The following is an 18,030-nucleotide window of genomic DNA, read 5'->3' as shown; positions in this document are numbered from 1 at the left end:
AAAAAAAAAAAAAAAAAAAAAAAAAAAAAAGGAAAAAAAGAAAAGAAAAGAAAAAGAAAATCGTAAGGAAAAGAAAGCGTATTCACTATTTACTAAGTGTACCATCAGAAAGGTCTTCATCCTTGTGGTCTTCAAGCTGAGTGGGCAGAGGGGGAGGAGAAAGAAGAGGGGGTGGTCTTGCTGTTTCAGGGGTGGAGAAAAATCCATGGATAAGCATAACTGGACCCACGCAATTCAGACCCACGTTGTTCAAGGGTCAGCTGTGTTTGGACCAGGTTCCTGGGGAAGAGGAAAGGCTGGGCAAGGCTGGAGACAGAGGAGTAGATAAGACCTGTGCTCTGAGGGTTCCCCTTGCTTCCTCCCCACAGGGGTCATTGCCGGAGCCGTTGTGGGCATCCTCCTATTTCTCATCCTGGTGGGCCTGCTTATTTTCTTCCTGAAGAGGAGGTGAGACTCAGCACAGGGCTGACCGCCTGAAGGGTGGGGGCCGGAGAAGAAGGAGGAGGACCCCTGGTTGCAGCCTCACTCCCTGAGCCTTTTATCTTAATTCCTTTTCCCAGGAATAAGAAGAACCAGCAGAAGCCAGAACTCAGTGATCTGGTCTTCAGGTGAGCAGAAGGTTTGGGGGGCACATCGGTTTGGTGTCGAATTAAGGGGTGTTTGCTGGCTGCTGGCTAAGTCAGAAGGTGGATCGGTGAATCTACCCACAAATACCTCAGACGGGACTGATGCCCCTGAGACAGGAACCATAGCCCTTCCATTGCAGCTCACTCCCCAAGCAGCCTGGGCCAGTGACTTTAAATTCAGTTCTGGTGTCAGCTCCAGGACGTTCACTCATGCATTCATTCATTCATTCAGCAGATATCAGCTGAGCACCAGCATGTATCAGGCACTGTTCCAGCTGTCAAACAAGCGGTAAATTAAACCAAGAGTCCTGCCCTCCGGGGCTTATATTCTAGTACTGGAGACATCAGTAAGGAAGATCATAAACAATATGATATAAACCTGGAGACAGGACCAGGCATGGTGGCTCATGCCTGTCATCCCAGCTACTCGGAAGGCTGTGAGGCAGGAGAATCACTCCTGAACCTGGGAGGCGGAGGTTGCAGTGAGCTGAGATTGCGCCACTGCATTTCAGCCCGGGTAACAGAGCAAGACTCCGTCTCAAAAAAAACCAGGCGTGGTGGCTCAACCTATAATCCCGGCACTTTGGGAGGCCAAGGAGGATGGATCACGAGGTCAGAAGTTCAAGACCACCCTGGCCAACACCATGAAACCTTGTCTCTACTAAAATACAAAAAATTAGCCTGAGGTGGTAGTGCACGCCTATAGTCCCAGCTACCCGGTAGGCTCTGGCAGGAGAATTGCTTAAACCTGGGAGGTGGAGGTTGCAGTGAATCGAGATTGTACCACTGCACTCCAAGCCTGGGAAACAGAGTGAGACTGTCTCAAAAAAAAAAAAAAGAAAAGAAAGAAAAAAACAAATATATATGTATTAATAATATATAAAATAATAAACTTGTAGACAAAGCAAGAGGATGGGATAGGAAGGGTTGAGGAATATTTTAATATTCTTCTAATGTGAAAATTAGAGGAAATTAGAGGGAAAATCAGAGGATTTTAAAATTTTTATTTATTTATTAATTTGTTGAGACAGGGTCTTACTCTGTGGCCCAGGCTGGAGTGCAGTGTCACAGGCGTAGCTCACTGCAGCCTGGACCTCCTGGGCTCAAGTGATCCTCCCACCTCAGCCTCCCCAGTAGCTGGGACTGCAGGCACGCTCCACAATGCCTGGCTAATTTTTTAATTTTTTTTTGTGGGGGGAGTCTCATTAGGCTGTCCAGGCTGGTCTTGAACTCCTGGCCTCAAACAATCCTTCCACCTCAGCCTCCCAAAGTGTTAGGATTACAGGCATGAGCCGCCACACCCAGCAGGAATATTTTAGGCAGGATATTCAAGGAAAGTCTGGCTAACAGGATGACTCAGAGGAAGTCATCTGAGCACAGACCTAAGCAAGTGGGAGAGGAGCCGTGCATGCATCTGGGAAAGGCGTTCTGAGGACAGGGCGGGCGAGCGGAGAGCCTGAGGCAGCAGCACACGTGGGATTCAGTGGCTCACGCCTGTAATCCCAGCACTTTGGGAGGCCAAGGCGGGCAGATCCCTTGAGGTCAGGAGTTTGAGACCAGCCTGACCAACATGGCAAAACCCCATCTCTACTAAAAATACAAAAATTAGCCAGGCATGGTGGCCAGTGCCTATAATTCCAGCTACTTGGGAGGCTGAGGCAGGAGAATTGCTTGAGCTTGGGAGGCTGAGGTTGCAGTGACCCGAGACCACACCACTGGGTAGCAGCCTGGGTAACAAAGTGAGATTCTGTCTCAAAAAGAAAAAGGAAAGAAGGAAGAAAGGAAAGAAAGAGAGAAAGAAAGAGAAGGAAAGGAAGAAAGAAGGGAAAGGAAGAAAGAAAGGAAGAGGGAAAGTGAAACTACAGGAATGGGCCAAACCCTGTAAGAAGTGTGTGTCCAGTGAGAAAGCGGCTTGGAGAGGGACACTGGGGAACACGTACCTTTGAAGATGGACCGAGGAGGAGGGGTCTGCCCAGGAAATGGACAAGCAGCAGCCGGGTAGGTGGGAGCCAAGCCAGGCCTGGGTGTTCAGGAGCAGTGCAGATCCACGAGAACAGGTGAGGCCCAGCGTGGTGCTGAACACTGCTGAGCTCAGGCGGGTGAGGCCTTTGCAATTACAGACAGGGAGGCAGAGATGATTGTGGAGAAAGGTATTCCCTGCAGTAGTGGGTATAGCCTCAGGCCAGGGTGATAGAATGACAAGAAGGAGAGAAAACTGGTCTGCATGAGAAGTTTGAGTGGAGGGCTGTCTGAGTAGGTTTTATTATTATTATTATTATTATTATTATTATTATTATTTTGAGATGGAGTCTCACCCTTTTGCCCAGGCTGGAGTGCAGTGAGCGTGATCTCGGCTCACTGCAACCTCTGCCTCCCGGGTTCAAGCAAAATTCTCTTGCCTTAGCCTCCCAAGTATCTGGGATTACAGGCGCTCACGGCTAATTATTGTTATTATTATTTTTTTTGAGATGGAGTCTCGCCCTGTTGTCCAGGCTGGAGTGTGGTGGTGCAATCTCAGTTCACTGAAACCTCCACCTCCCAGGTTCAAGAGATTCTTGTGCCTCAGCCTCCCAAGTAGTTGGGATTACAGATGCCACCACCACGCCCGGCTCATTTTTGTATTATTAGTAGAGACAGGGTTTCACCATGTTGGCCGGGCTGGTCCTGAACTCCTGACTTCAGGTGATCCACTCACCTGGGCTTCCCAGAGTGCTGGGATTACAGGTGCAAGCCACTGCACCCGGCTGGTTTTATTACTATTTAGGTATGGTAAGGTCAACAGATCAGGAGACAGACATTAAAAAGAGTTTGTTACTCAGAATTTCCAAGAGGAAAGAGCCTGTCCCACCATGAGGGGCCACAGGAGGAAGCACCAGGGCCACTCAGGAGGCAGAGGTGCAGGGAGGAACTTCAGGCAGGAGTTTCCAAGGGAGGGACTGGGCCAGGGAGGAAAGCTGGGTTTATGATTAGCTAGTTTGCATAATTCCATGAGCTCAGGGGCACAGGGGCCACGTCCGATTGTCTGGCACCTGGTCCTGGCGTGATGAGAGCAGGTGCACCGTGGCCCAGAGTGTGAGAGCCCAAAAGCACTCTTTCTATATATATACACATATATGTATGTATATATACATGTATGTATGTATATATATACACACACATAAATATATACACATATATGTGTATGTATATTTTTTATTTTTTCTTTCTTCTTTGAGACAGAGTCTTGCTCTGTCGCCCAGGCTGGAGTTGAGTGGCACAGTCTTGGCTCACTCAACCTCTGCCTCCCGGGTTCAAGCAGTTCTCCTGCCTCAGCCTCCTGAGTAGCTGGGACTACAGGCAGACACCACCACACCCAGCTAATTTTTGTATTTTTAGTAGAGAAGGGGTTTGTTTCACCATGTTGGCCACGCTGGTCTCGAACTCCTGACCTCAGGTGATCCACCTGACTTGGCCTTCCAAAGTGTTGGGATTACAGGCATGAGTCACCATGTCTGGCCCTCAAAAGTGCAAGATTCAAAGAGGTTACAGTCTTTTCTCCCTGCTCCCCCAAAACCCACAGCTTCCTAGGGGACATCCTGGCTGAAGACTTTGCTGACCACGTCATGAAGAATGAGAAGGACAGCAACTATGGTTTTGCAGAGGAGTACCAGGTGGGGAGAGGACAGAAGGGCTGAGCTCAGCCTCCCTCTGTTGGCCCATACCCCCACTCCCACCCCCTGACCAGACCTCATGGCCTTTGGGATCGAGCAAAGGCAGAAACATATATGTCATTGGATTGTCAGGGATTCCCAGGCATGCTTATCTTTCCACTCACTGAAATCTTTTTTTTTTTGACATGGAGTTTTGCTCTTGTTGCCCAGGCTGGAGTGCAATGGCGTGATCTCAGCTCACTGCAACCTCCGACTCCCTGGTTCAAGCAATTCTGCTGCCTCAGCCTCCCGAGTAGCTGGGATTACAGGCATGCATCACCACACCCGGCTAATTTTTGTATTTTTAGTAGAGACAGGGTTTCACCATGTTGGCCAGGATGGTCTCGAACTCCTGACCTTGTGATTCACCTGCCTCGGCCTCCCAAAGTGCTGGGATTACAGGCATGAGCCACCACCCCCGGCCCTTGAAATCTTAAAATAATGGTGGGTCAGTCCTAAAGTAACCCTCTCCACTCCCACCAAGTGAGTCCTTTCTCCCTGACACCTGCTTTCTTGCCTGCTTGAAGAAGTCCCCACGGCTCCCTCAATGCCCCACAGAGTGGGCAGCACACATATGTCCTGTTTCTGTGGGTGCCATAGAATCTCAGGGCACAAGGGATAAACAAGTGGTGATGCCAAAGAAGGCAAGGGGAGCTTGGGGGGTCCCCTCAAGGGCAAGTAGAGAAAATCCAACACCAGGTACCCCCTCTGCCTGCACCCCCAGCAACTGTCCCTGGTGGGCACCAGCCAGTCTCAGATGGTGGCTTCAACTCCAGAGAACAACACCAAGAACCGCTACAGAAATGTGCTTCCCTGTGAGTCTTGGGCTTCCGCTGCTTTCGCCCCAGCCCCGATCTAGTCAGCACCCCACCCCAGTGCCCTTCTCCTACCTGCTATGAGAGACAAGACCCTCCCCCACATGGTCTTCCTTTTTTTTTTTACTTGGAGACCGAGTCTCACTCTGCTTCCCAGGCTGGAGCGAAGTGGCGCCGTCTCAGCTCACTGCAACCTCTGCCTCTTGGATTCAAGGGATCCTCCCACCTCAGCCTCCCGAGTAGCTGGGAGTACAGACACCTGCCACCACGCCCGGCTAATTTTTGCATTTTAGTAGAGATGGGGTTTCACCATGTGGGCCAGGCTGTTCTGGAACTCCTGACCTCAGATGATCCACCCACCTCAGCCTCCCAAAGTGCTGGGATTACAGGCGTGAGTCACCCCGCCTGGCCATGGGTCCCTTTGAGAGTCCTCCTGGCCTGCTCCCCACAGCTGTGGTCCCTCCACCTCTCTTGATCCTACATAGCTCCCAGGGCCTGCCTGCACCTCGGCATGAGCTCTGTCTGTGGGTCTTGGTCTTGTCTCTATGCCTCTCTGGGTCTCTCGGCCTCTCACTGGTCTCTCTGCATGGCTAATGCTGGCCTCTTCTCCTAGATGACTGGTCCCGGGTGCCCCTGAAGCCCATCCCCGAGGAGCCAGGCTCTGACTACATCAATGCCAGCTTCATGCCCGTAAGGCCGTGGTTGGGATTGAAAGGGTGCCCAGCAGGCCTGGAGAGATAAGAGCTGGCAGGGGTCATCCAAAGGCCCCCATGACCCACCTGCCTCCCTCAACCAGGGTCTCTGGAGCTCCCAGGAGTTCATAGCAACCCAGGGCCCCCTGCCACAGACAGTGGGCGACTTCTGGCGCCTGGTGTGGGAACAGCAGAGCCACACCCTGGTCATGCTGACCAACTGCACGGAGGCCGGCCGGGTGAGAGATGCGGGTCCTGCATGCTGACTGGGTGCATGACCCCGCCCCGAACACTGATCCAATGTAGACCCCATACCCAGACCTCATGGGTTCCTCCAGTGTCACCCCAGGAATCTTCAGTGTGACCTCTCCCCCACTCTCCCAGCCCGTCTGCTGGTTCGCATGTGGGGGCTAAGGCAGACCCCACAGACCTGGGGAGGAGGAGTTCTCCTGTTCTCTGAGCCCTTATCCTCCCCCAGGTGAAGTGTGAGCATTACTGGCCTCTGGACTCTCAGCCCTGCACCCACGAGCACCTGCGGGTGACCCTGGAGAGTGAGGAAGTGACGGAGAACTGGACGGTCCGGGAACTGCAGCTCCTCCAGGTGCGTCCAGCCCCGCGCTGGCCCTCAGCCTTCCCCTGTGGCATGCCAGGCACCAAGGACCCTCCACCAACTCCAGCCTTCCACCCACCGCTTTGAGGAGCTGAGCTGTGCTCCAGGGAACCCGCCCTCAGTGGTAGAAGCCAGGTTCTCCCTACGTTCATCTCCAGAGCCTGTAAGCACTCCCTCCTTCCAGGTGGAGGAGCAGAAGACGCTCTCCGTGCGGCAGTTCCACTACCTGGCCTGGCCGGATCACGGCGTTCCCTCCTCCCCAGACACGTTGCTGGCTTTCTGGAGGATGCTCCGGCAGTGGCTGGATCAGACCATGGAGGGAGGCCCACCCATTGTGCACTGCAGGTGGGGACCAGCCCAGGACCCTCTCCCGAGAGAACCGCTCCCTTGGGGCTCAGACGGTGGTGCTAGATGGGACCCTGGGGACTCACAGGGAGGTGAAAAGGAAGAGAAGGAGATGGATGTCGAAGATAAAGGGGGGCATGAAGCAGATAAGAAGAGGAGGAGTTTAAGGATGAAACGATGGGAAGGAGAAATGAAAAGTCAGGCTGGGCATGGTGGCTCACGCCTGTAATCCCAGCACTTTGGGAGGCCGAGGTGGGTGGATCAGTTGAGTTCAGGAGGTTCAGAGCAGCCTGGCCAACATGGTGAAACCCCGTCTCTACTAAACATACAAAAATTAGCCGGGTGTGGTGGTGGGTGTCTGTAATCTCAGCTACTCGGGAGGCTGAGGCAGGAGAATCGCTTGAACCCAGGAGGAGGAGGTTGCAGTGAGCCGAGGTCACACCACTGCCCTCCAGCCTGGGTGACTTTGTCTCAAAAAAAAAAAAAAAAAAAAAAAAAAAAAGAAAGAAAGAAAAAAAGATGAAAGGGTAAAGGAAGAGAAGGTTGAATGCAGAAGAGGAGAAGGGATAAAGGTGCAGGAGGGGGATGAGGCCACACATTCAGAGAAACATTGGAGGCACTTCCTTGTGCTCAAGTACGGGGCCTCCCCATCAACTGCTTTCCTGATATTTATTTATTTATTTTTATTTTATTATTATTACTTTTTGAGACGGAGTCTCCCTCTGCGGCTCAGGCTGCAATACAGTGCTGCAGTCTCAGCTCACCGCAACCTCTGCCTCCTGGGTTCAAGCAATTCTCCTGCTTCAGACTCCTGAATAGCTGGGATTACAGGCACACACCACCACGCTCTGCTAATTTTTGTGTTTTTAGCAGACATGGGGTTTCACCATATTGGTCAGGTTGATCTCAAACTCCTGACCTCAGGTGATCCGCCCGCCTCAGCCTCCCAAAGTACTGGGATTACAGGCACAAGCCACAGTGCCCAACCCTTTCCTGATATTTATGCTGAAGTCCTGTAGGTCAGAGTCCTGTACGTCAGATTTCATCTAACGGCAACTATTAGGGAGATGATGAGGAGGGACAGATCCTGAGACTGGGGCTCTGGTTTCAGCGACAGTGAATGTTTACACAGTCCTACTGCTCCTCCTAACGACCTCGTGGCAAAAGAGTTCCCTCCCCATTCTAGAGCTGAGTGGGTATCATTACATCATTCTGTTAGTATGCAACATCCAAAACAGCCAAATCAACAGAGACACAAAACAGATGAGTATGTTCCAGGCCCTGGAGGGAGACAGGGAATGGGGAGAGACTGCCTAATCGGTATGGTGCCTGCTTTAGGGGTGAAGAAATGTTTTGCAACTAGATAGAGGTGGGGGCTACACAACACTGTGAGTGTGCTAAATGGCTCACATTAAAATAGCTTTTTTTTTTTTTTTGAGACACAGTCTTGCTCTGTTGCCCAGGCTGGAGAGGTGCAATCTCGGCTCACTGTAACCTCCACCTCCTGGGTTCAAGCATTTCTCCTGCCCCAGCCTTCTGAGTAGCTGGGACTACAGGCACATGCTACTACTCCTGGCTAATTTTTTGTATTTTAGTAGAGACGGGGTTTCACCGTGTTAGTCAGGATGGTCTCGAACTCCTATGCTCAGGCAGTCCACCCACCTTGGCCTCCCAAAGTGCTAGGATTACAGGTGTAAGCCACTGCATCCAGCCTAATTTCTTTATTTTTAGTAGAGACAGAGTTTCTCCATGTTGGCCAGGCTGGTCTCAGACACCTGACCTCAGGTAATCTGCCCACCTCGGCCTCCCAAAGTGTTGGGATTACAGGTGTGAGTCACTGCGCCCAACCTAAAATAGCTATTTTTTTTCACTAGGCGTAGCAGCTCATGCCTGTAATCCTAGAACTTTGGGAGGCCAAGGCGAGAGGATCCCTTGAGTCCAGGAGGTCAAGGCTGCAGTGACCTGAGATTGTGCCACTGCACTCCAGCCGGCATGACAGAGAGAGACAAAACAAAACAAAAGATTAATTTTGTGTTTAAAGGAATTTTTAAACGATTGGCTGGAGAGTTCCTCTTCCTGTGTTCGAACCCGGCTCTGTCACTTACTAGCTGAGTAACCTGGGGAATGAGACCTCACCTCACTCAGCCTCCATTTCACCATCTGTACAATGGGTGTGCGAGTGCACCCCACTGCTTAGGTTTGTGAGGACTGAAGAAGGCCCATCAGGCACTTAGAACAGGGCCTAACAGATGCAAGGAACTCTAGACATAGTTTTTCGTGGTTTTTTTTTTTTTTTTTTTTTTTTTTTTTTTTTTTGAGATGGAGTTTCTCTCTTCACCCAGGCTGAGGTGCAATGATGCAATCTCAGCTCACTGTAACCTCTGCCTCCTGGGTTCAAGCAATTCTCCTGCATCAGCCTCCCAAGTAGCCAGGATTACAGGCGTGCGCCACCACACCCGGCTAATTTTTGTATTTTTAGTAAAGACAGGGTTTTGACACATTGGACAGGCTGGTCTTGAACTTCCGACCTTGGGTGATCCACCTGCCTCAGCCTCCCAAAGTGTTGGGATTGCAGGTGTGAGCAGGCATAGTTGCTGTCATCATTCAAACACAGATCCCTCCAATCAGCCATGACCCTGGACCCTCTCACTCCCGCCCCTTGGTCTGACCCTTTCTTTGTTCTGCTTAGTGCTGGCGTGGGCCGCACGGGCACCCTCATTGCCCTGGACGTCCTGCTTCGGCAGCTGGAGTGCGAGGGTCTCCTTGGGCCCTTCAGCTTCGTGAAGAAGATGAGAGAGAGCCGGCCGTTGATGGTACAGACGGAGGTGAGGCAGCCCCTGGCCCCAGAGTGATACTGGATAGGAGGTGGTGGGACATGGGACCCTGGGACTCCACACAGCCCAGGCTTGCAGAGACACCCCTCGCTCATTCCCATGCCCCCTCCCCAGGCCCAGTACATATTCCTGCACCAGTGCATCCTGCGGTTCCTCCAACAATCAGCCCAGGCCCCAGCTGAGGAGGAGGTCACGTATGAGAATGTTGAAAACCTTATTTTCGAGAACAAGGCCGCCATCCAGGCCCATGAGTTGGAGGTCTAAGTGACAAGAGGGCTGGGCTGGCAGCCCAGGCATCCTCAAGCTCTGGACGCCCACTTGAACCCAGATTCCTGGAAGAGCAGAGGGCTGGGCTCCCAGACTCCTGGGTGCTGTGGGAGGAGGGGGCTGGGAGCCCAAACTCCAGTTTCCCCAGGAGAGAGTGATCTGGTGGACCTCAGCACATGACTCTATGGACCTGGGGATCTGGATTCCTGGTGCCTTGAAGGAGGAATGGGGTGGTAGCTTGGAATTCCTAGGTCTTTGAGGGAGGAGGAAGCTGGGAATCTGGGATGCAGGAAGAAACAGGCTGGAGCCTGGATTCTGAGGCAGGAAGGAATTCAGGTCTGGAATTCTGGCTACTTGAGGACAAAAGGCAAGCAGGATCCTGCCCTGCTTTTACTTCAGAAACCAAATCAGTCTATAATCTGAGGTTGGAGGGAGTCCCTGTGCCCAAGGTCTCCCTGCACCCACTGTCTGCATATGTGTTTCCTTCTATCCCATAATTTATTAAATCACTGTTTTCCACAGAGATGGTTGTCCTATGGATTTCTAGGTCTGGAAATAATATTGGGGTGGGAGTAGGGATGGGTTCCTGGAATCTAGGGATAGAGACAAACGTCCAGGAGGGGACTAGGGGGACCCACACACTTGCCCATAAAAAAATGTAGGATTTGGCTGTTGAGTCTCTCAGAGAAGGCAGCATCCAATCATCTGTGTCTGGGGTCTGGGAAGTATGGACAGGGCTCGCTGAAGCTAGGTGCTTGGGGACTTGCCTTCTGGGCTTTCTCTTTCCTTCCTTCCTCCCTTCCTCCCTTCCTCTATCCCTCCCCTCCCCTCCCCTTCCCTTCCCTTCTTCTTCCCTTCCCTTCCTCCCTTCCCTTCTTCCCTTCCCTTCTTCTTTCCTTCCTTCTTCCCTTCCCTTCCTTCTTCCTTTCCTTCTTCCCTTCCTTCTTCCCTTCCTTCTTCCCTTCCCTTCCTTCTTCCCTTCCCTTCCTTCTTCCCTTCCCTTCCTTCTTCCCTTCCTTCTTCCCTTCCCTTCCTTCTTCCCTTCCCTTCCTTCTTCCCTTCCTTCTTCCCTTCCCTTCTTTCACTGTTGTCCAGACTGGACTGCAATGGCTCACTGCAGCCTTGACCTCCCGGTCCCAGGTCATCTTCCCACCTCAGCCGCTAGAGTAGCTGGGTTCACAGGCGTGTGCCACCACACCCGGCTCATTTTCACGGAGACGAGATTTTCCTATGTGCCCAGGTTAGTTGCCAGCTCCTGGGCTCAAGCATTCCTCCCCCTTCAGCCTGCCAAAGTGCTGGGGTTACAGGCGTGAGCCACTGCCCCTGCCGCCTCCTGGGACTGGCATTAGGGGGAACTTAGAGGGCAATGTCTGGGGGCTGATAGTTGGGGACTTTGATGCTAATACCCACAGAGTCTAGGTCTCCAGTGGGGGTCTGGGGTCTCCTGGGTCCTAGGACCGGTTATCCTGCCATGCAGTTCTTTGGGCTGTATAGGGTGTCGTGTGTGTTGGGGCGGGAGTAGTGGAGTGGTGTGGACGGCCAACGACTGGACCAGAAGGCAGAAAATTCTAAGGCACCAGGATAAATATCTCTGGGCGCCATCGAGGTTCCCGGGTGGGGGCGAGAGGAGGGGCGGGGCGGGGCTTTCCGCCTACAGGAGACCAAATACGGGCACACACACAATACACACCACACACGCGCGCACACGCACACGGGCACACATGCGCGCACGGGATCCTGCTCCACTCGGCGGCTCCTTCGCCCCGCCGAGCTCCGCGATCAGCACCCGGGACAGCGCCACCGCCCACGTGCGGGGGGCGGGGTCCGGGCGGGGCTGGCGCCTCGGCGTCTCCCGGGAGTGTCCCGTCCAGCCGCCGAGCAGGTAGGAGCTGCTGGGGCCCCCGCCTCAGCCCATCTGCACCCGCATTTCTAGAGGAAATGTGTGTGGGAGTGGGGGCTGGGGCACTGGGGGGACCGACAGAGGCAGTGGGAGGGAGGGCTCGAGCCTGAAGCGCGGAGACTGGGATTTAGGACATGGAGAAGACAAAGAGCGGAGGGCGGGGAAGGGTCGCAGGCGGAGGAAAGGAGGAGAGACCCTGGGGACAGAGGCCAGGCGATAGGACAGAGAGACAGGCGGGATGGGGAGGCAGACCCAGGGACGACGCCTATTTGGGGACAAGAGAGCGTGGAGACCGAGGCGGTCACGAGAACAGGTGTGAAGACAGCGCAGATGCGTGGAGAGACCAACAGGCCAAGAAGGATGAGGGGGGCCCAGCACAGGCGCCGGGCAGCCCCCGACCCGCCCTCCAGCAAAAAAGGGGAGAGGGAAGGGGGAACCTGCGTCTCAGTTCCCAGGACCAGGTTCGGAGGGAGGAACCGGCTGTGGGCGCTCGGACCGCAGGCTGCCCCCTCCCCACATCGCGGGACCTCAGGATCCCATTTGGGGTATTGGAGGTTCCCAGGCACCAGTGGGGCCGGGAGCGAGCCTGCCCCGCCGGGACTCCGCGTCTGTGCGTCAGCCCCGCCCGTCGTCCTGGCAACAGACCGTTGCCCGGGCAACCAGCTTTGCTCCCACCCCGCCCGAGAGGAGCCAGGCTGTTGCTCTAGGCAACGCGGTCCGCTGGTTCCCACGCCTGCCTTCACCCGCTTCCGGTTCAGGCCCTGCGGAAGGGCGAGGAAAAGGCAGAAGTCAGCGGGATGCCTGTGGAGGCGTGGAGGAAGCGGGTATCCCTTTGGGATGGAACTAGGTCCTGAATACCCCCTCTCAAGCGTGGGGAGGCTGAAACTACAACTCCCAGCATGACTCGCGGTGGCTGGCCGGTTTCTGTGCGGCTGTTCGCGCAGGAACCTCATGGGAGTTGGAGTTCTTTGTTGTGCGTGGGACTCAAGGGATGTCTGGGGTGGGAATGGGGGACTAGGGTGCTTGAGTGCCTCTGCAGAAAAGACTCTAGGACTCGGCCACCATGTTCCCGGAGCCCCCAACCCCAGGGCCTCCATCGCCCGACACGCCTCCAGACTCCAGTCGCATCAGTCATGGCCCAGGTGAGCAAGACCCGGGGGTTGAGCAGAGAGAAAGCCCGGCCAGGATTTTCAGGGGCGGGATTCAGACGGGCGTACTCTTGCAGGCGGGCTGGAAAATCCGGCTGGGATTTAGGGTCGTTATCCTGGACCGGAATGCGAACGAAATCGGGGAAAGGAAGGAAGAGATTTGCAACAAAAATCGAAACCGGATCAAGGGGTGTTGCATGGAATGAGATCTTAGAATTCGAAGGTCCACCTAGCCCTTCGTTTACAGATAAGGAAACTGAGGCCTGATGAGGAGCAGGGCTTCTTCTAAAAGCATCAGGAGTTGAGCAGAAATTGAGGGGGTGAGGGGTGGGGGCGGTAAGGAAAGGCAGAACTAACAAGCAAGCAAATCAGATGGTGTCAGTCTGGGTTAGGGCATCGAATCTCTCTATAGGCCAGATTAGGTGGAAGGAAAACACAGGAAGAAATGGAATGAAAATAGCTGGAGGGAAAAGGAGGCCAGCACTCCAGCTTCCACGTGTAATCAGGATTGAATCAGCCCTCGCACAGCCCAGGCGTTAGTATGTGTTTTCTCCTCCACCCCTCTGCAGTGCCTCCCTGGGCCCTGGCCACCATCGTGCTGGTCTCAGGCCTCCTCTTCTTCAGCTGCTGTTTCTGTCTCTACCGGAAGCGCTGTCGGAGGCGGACGGGCAAGAAGAGCCAGGCCCAAGCCCAGGTCCACCTTCAGGAAGTGAAGGGGCTGGGCCAGAGTTACATAGACAAGGTGTGGCCCAGCACAGCCCCTCAACCTGGCCCCTTCCCACACCCTGCTCCTCTCATTGGCTCAGCTGGTCCCAGTCCCTGCTCCCTTCCCTCCTATAGGAACCCACCTTATTGACTCATCCTCCCTGTGTGTCTAGCCCTCAACTGGACTTTGGGGACCTGGAGATGGAACAGATCTAGTTGCTGTTCACAAGAACTTCCTAGTCTGGTGGGAGAGTCAGGCAGTGACACAGACACTCACCACACAGGGTAATATGTGCCATATTACAGGGTCTTATAGGAGTGCAGAAAAAGCATCTCACTGTATAGAAACCTACAGAAAAATAAATATTTAGCTCTGGGCCAGGCACCGTGGCTCAGGCCTGTAATCCTAGCACTTTGGGAGGCTGAGACGGATAGATTGCCTGAGCTCAAGAGTTCAAGACTAGCCTGGGCAACATGGTGAAACCCTGTCTCTACTAAAAATAAAAAAAATTAGCTGGGCATGGTGGCACATGCCTCCAGCTACCCGGGAGGCTGAGGCACAGGAATCACTTGAAATGGGGAGGTGGAGGCTGCAGTGAGCTGAGATTGTACCACGGCACTCCAGCCTGAGTGACAAAGCGAGATTCTGTCTCCAATAAATAAATAAGTCAATAAATAAATGGCTCTGAAAGCTGAAAAACAACTTTGTGCCAGAATACTTTGAGATGTGCTGATTTCTTTCAGAAAATGGAACATATTTACAGTAAGAAAAAATTTTAAACAGAGGATCAGACAGAAGACGCTTCATGGTAGAGGTGACTTCTGCATTGAGACCCAAAGGACAGAGCTAACAGAGCAGAGAGAAGGACATTCTAGTCTAAGGAGGTGCATGTGCTGAAGCCCCATATCCAGATTCTGAGGCTTATTTGGAGAACAAAGAGTCATTTTTCACAATAGCTTCACTCTGGAGTCTAGTGTCTGGAGAACTCAGCAGTGTCCACATCATGAGGGTGATGAAAGCTACAAATATGTTTTGCGCATGAGGGATAGGGTCAGATGTTGTTAGAATGACTCCTCTGGAATCCCTGCGTTGGACAGATCTGGGGCGAGGAGTCCAGGGAGGAGGTCAGTGCAGCAGCAGCCTGGAGAAGATGAAAGAGATTTGCACTGGACGAGGCCATGGGAATGGAAAGCGGTCACTGCAGGGTCTGAACATTAAGTCTCTCCGTGCGGAGTGCTACGGTTACCTGGGAGCCAGACAGCCCTAGATTTCCAACCAAGAAGGACCATTTCCCATTTTGTGACCTTGGAGAATTCACTGTCCCTCTCTGAGCCTCAAGTTTGTGGTCACTAACTTGGTATTTCCCCTTTCCTTCTCAGTAAGGAGCTGTTACAATTAGTATCCATAAAGGATGCCATTTAGGGCCCTGGTGTCCAGCCCCATCCCTATCCCTTAAACCAGTGATGTTCAAAGACCATTTGCATCAGAGTCACACAGAGTACTTGTTGAAATGCAAATTCTGGAGCTAGCACCTGACTTATTGAGTCAGAATCCCTAAAGAGGTGACCTCAGGCATTTTGCCACAGGACTCAGGGGAATTCAGATTCACACTGAATTTTAAGAATTACTGGCCTAGGTTAAGGAGACACCTTCTGCTTTTTTATTCTACTTTAGAATGACAAGTACACAGTAAATATTCCATTTCTCCTCCATATTTTGCTGTGCTAAGATCACTAGCAAACATGGCAGTTTGCACTACCATCCCAATACATCCGTTAGCATGTGAAATAAAATCTACCTCATTCCTGTGGGCAATGAGACACTATCCACACTTATTTTAATCTAAGCATGACAAACATATGTCTAGTCCCTGCCCATAGCAGACGTCACTAATTGAACTTTCACAAGCATACTGCATCTGTGTTACTATGTCCATTTCTTGCCTGTGGCAGACATCACTAGTCAAATACTGATTCTGCTTAGCTTGTGAGGGCTCAGGTATAGCCAAGGGACCTGTGAGCCTCCCTTGGCTTCTGAGCCTGAAGGATACTGCTGTAGGGGAAGACTTCACCTACTCTTACCCCTGGCTCTCTAAGGTGCAGCCAGAAGTGGAGGAGCTGGAGCCAGCACCATCTGTGCCAGGGCAGCAGGTGGCAGACAAGCATGAGCTAGGACGACTGCAGTACTCCTTGGATTATGACTTCCAGAGTGGCCAGGTGGGTGTGGAGGAAGGGGATGCTTTGGAGGGAGGGTACTGGGGGTGCCAGCCCCTTCTGAAAGGAACCATGAAAGCGAGGCTAAGACTGTTGCCCGCCTCCCCTATTGTGTCCGGGCCCTGCAGCTGCTGGTGGGCATTCTGCAAGCAGAGGGATTGGCAGCCTTGGATCTGGGTGGCTCCTCGGACCCCTACGTGCTGGTCTACCTGCTGCCGGACAAGCGGAGGCGGTACGAGACCAAGGTGCATCGGCAGACACTGAACCCTCACTTTGGGGAGACCTTCGCCTTTAAGGTGAGCTCCTGCCCTCAGGCCCCGTGCTCCATAGCATACGCCCAGTCCCTGGAACCCCGGGGACCGACCGCTTCCGCCTTTCCTGGAGGCGGCCACAGCTCAGGTGGCAGCTACCAGCTCTGGGGCTATTCCACTGGACCCTGGGCACTACTGACGCCCGCGCTGTACCCTGGTCCTTTGGCGGTACCATTTGGGTTCCACTGACTCGTGATTTTCTTTTCCCATGGATCTCTGGACTTCTCCATTTGAGTTTCCCACACTGTTCGCTTGGACCGTGTGCCGTCCACCTCGATGTGCTGCGCTCCACTCTCTCTCTGATTTCCTGCTCTCCACTGCGCATTCTCTGTGCACTCCAGGTCCCCTATGTGGAGCTGGGGGGCAGGGTGCTGGTCATGGCGGTGTACGACTTCGACCGCTTCTCTCGCAACGACGCCATCGGGGAGGTGCGGGTCCCCATGAGCTCCGTGGACCTGGGGCGGCCGGTGCAGGCCTGGCGGGAGCTGCAGGCGGCTCCGCGGGAGGAGGTGAGCAGCCTCGCTCCAAACCACGCCCTAGACCCGCCCCGCCCACAACTCCCTGAGCCAATCAGATCACAGGCCTTCCAGACCCGGAAGGCGGCGTGGACTGAAACCTCTTCCACTCCTTGGATTGTACACCTGGGTACTTAAGTGTGGACCATTCCATTCCAAAGTGTGGGGAGGAAAGGAAGAGAGAGGGGGGATGGATGTGGAGCCGGGGCTCTGGTGATGGGTCCCTCTCCGTCTTTCAGCAGGAGAAGCTTGGGGACATCTGCTTTTCCCTCCGCTATGTCCCTACGGCCGGGAAGCTCACCGTTATCGTCCTGGAGGCTAAAAACCTCAAGAAGATGGACGTAGGAGGACTGTCAGGTGTGTGGGAAGCGAGGGAGTGGGGTGCGTGGGGGTGGCGTGGGGTGGGTTCTCGTTCCGACAGTTTCTGAGCTCCGAGGGTTTCTTGGGGGAGAGGGAGGCCCAGGCTGCCGTGGAAGGCATGCATTCTGGACCATGGATAGGGAGACCTAAAGGGTGTAGGCGGTGTTTCTATGTTGGTCCAATAACTCAGCAGTGGGGGCCATAAGACTCCTCCTTCCTCTCCCCAGATCCATACGTCAAGGTCCACCTGCTGCAGGGCGGCAAAAAGGTGCGGAAGAAGAAAACCACCATCAAGAAGAACACTCTGAACCCCTATTACAACGAGGCTTTCAGCTTTGAGGTGCCCTGTGACCAAGTGCAGGTGAGCTCAGACCTGCCCTTCTCCAAGAACCCAGACCCTTAGTAATCGCCGTTGCTAGAGAGAGAGAGACTTTTCAGCATCCCCCTAGAAACCAGGTGAGGGGAAGTCTGAGGTTCTGTTTGTTCTCAGTCTGTTTCCTTCTGTGAGGACCAGGAAGCCCCATCCACTCCAGAAAGGATCTTCTTAAAATTGGGTGTGGGCATCCTATCTGCTCTAAGCAGGATAGGGATGCCCTGCCCCCGAGACAAGACCAGCATGCCCCACCCCAGGCAGGACCAGGATGCCCCGCCCCCAAGCAGGACCTGGATGCCCCGCCCCTAAGCGGGACCAGGATGCCCCACCCCAAGCGGGACCAGGATGCCCCACCCCCCACGCGGGACCAGATGCCCCGCCCCTAAGCAGGACCAGAATTCCCTGCACCCCAGGCAAGACTGGGATGCCTTGCCCCTAAGCAGGACCGGGATGCTCGCCCCCCACGCGGGACCAGGATGCCCCGCCCCCCTCAAGAACGTGGTTCAGGCCGGGCGCGGTGGCTCAAGCCTGTAATCCCAGCACTTTGGGAGGCCGAGGCGGGTGGATCACGAGGTCAAGAGATCGAGACCATCCTGGCCAACATGGTGAAACCCTGTCTCTACTAA

General features: G+C 53.8%; 2 protein-coding genes and 1 long non-coding RNA gene across 5 annotated transcripts in view; 2 read left to right on the top strand and 1 right to left on the bottom strand.

The window, feature by feature from the left end:
* PTPRH (protein tyrosine phosphatase receptor type H) overlaps positions 1-10,399 on the top strand; it is a 23,859-nt gene extending 13,460 nt beyond the window's left edge. Inside the window, exons 9-18 of the mRNA XM_017546539.2 lie at positions 369-447; positions 561-608; positions 4,186-4,276; positions 5,040-5,130; positions 5,744-5,820; positions 5,927-6,061; positions 6,301-6,423; positions 6,617-6,777; positions 9,467-9,602; positions 9,726-10,399. Of these exons, the coding sequence (XP_017402028.1) occupies positions 369-447; positions 561-608; positions 4,186-4,276; positions 5,040-5,130; positions 5,744-5,820; positions 5,927-6,061; positions 6,301-6,423; positions 6,617-6,777; positions 9,467-9,602; positions 9,726-9,875 (1,091 nt within the window). The 3' untranslated portion in view covers positions 9,876-10,399. The remainder of the gene's footprint in view (positions 1-368; positions 448-560; positions 609-4,185; positions 4,277-5,039; positions 5,131-5,743; positions 5,821-5,926; positions 6,062-6,300; positions 6,424-6,616; positions 6,778-9,466; positions 9,603-9,725) is intronic.
* LOC108316611 overlaps positions 4,016-18,030 on the bottom strand; it is an 18,200-nt gene continuing 4,185 nt past the window's right edge. The window contains exons 2-3 of the long non-coding RNA XR_001830380.2: positions 8,436-8,445; positions 4,016-4,068 (exon numbers count right to left, since the gene is read on the bottom strand). This is a non-coding gene — a long non-coding RNA (uncharacterized LOC108316611). The remainder of the gene's footprint in view (positions 4,069-8,435; positions 8,446-18,030) is intronic.
* On the top strand, positions 11,439-17,449 carry SYT5 (synaptotagmin 5). Of its 3 annotated transcripts, none has more exons than XM_017546537.1 (8): positions 11,439-11,760; positions 12,797-12,920; positions 13,496-13,668; positions 15,729-15,848; positions 15,974-16,141; positions 16,498-16,665; positions 16,914-17,028; positions 17,259-17,449. In XM_017546537.1, the coding sequence occupies exons 2-8, from the start codon at positions 12,842-12,844 to the stop codon at positions 17,432-17,434; spliced, it is 999 nt and encodes a 332-aa protein (XP_017402026.1). In that variant the 5' UTR covers positions 11,439-11,760; positions 12,797-12,841; the 3' UTR covers positions 17,435-17,449. The 3 variants fall into 3 exon arrangements, with proteins under 3 accessions (XP_017402026.1, XP_017402025.1, XP_037600918.1); XM_017546536.1 differs by having other exon boundaries at positions 16,911-17,028; XM_037744990.1 differs by lacking the exon at positions 13,496-13,668 and having other exon boundaries at positions 11,574-11,760; positions 16,911-17,028.

The sequence above is a fragment of the Cebus imitator genome, unplaced genomic scaffold (assembly GCF_001604975.1).
Source record: "Cebus imitator isolate Cc_AM_T3 unplaced genomic scaffold, Cebus_imitator-1.0 Scaffold190, whole genome shotgun sequence".
NCBI lineage: Eukaryota > Metazoa > Chordata > Mammalia > Primates > Cebidae > Cebus > Cebus imitator.
Note: the sequence above shows the minus strand (reverse complement) of the source record. Positions and strands in the feature narration are given on the sequence as shown.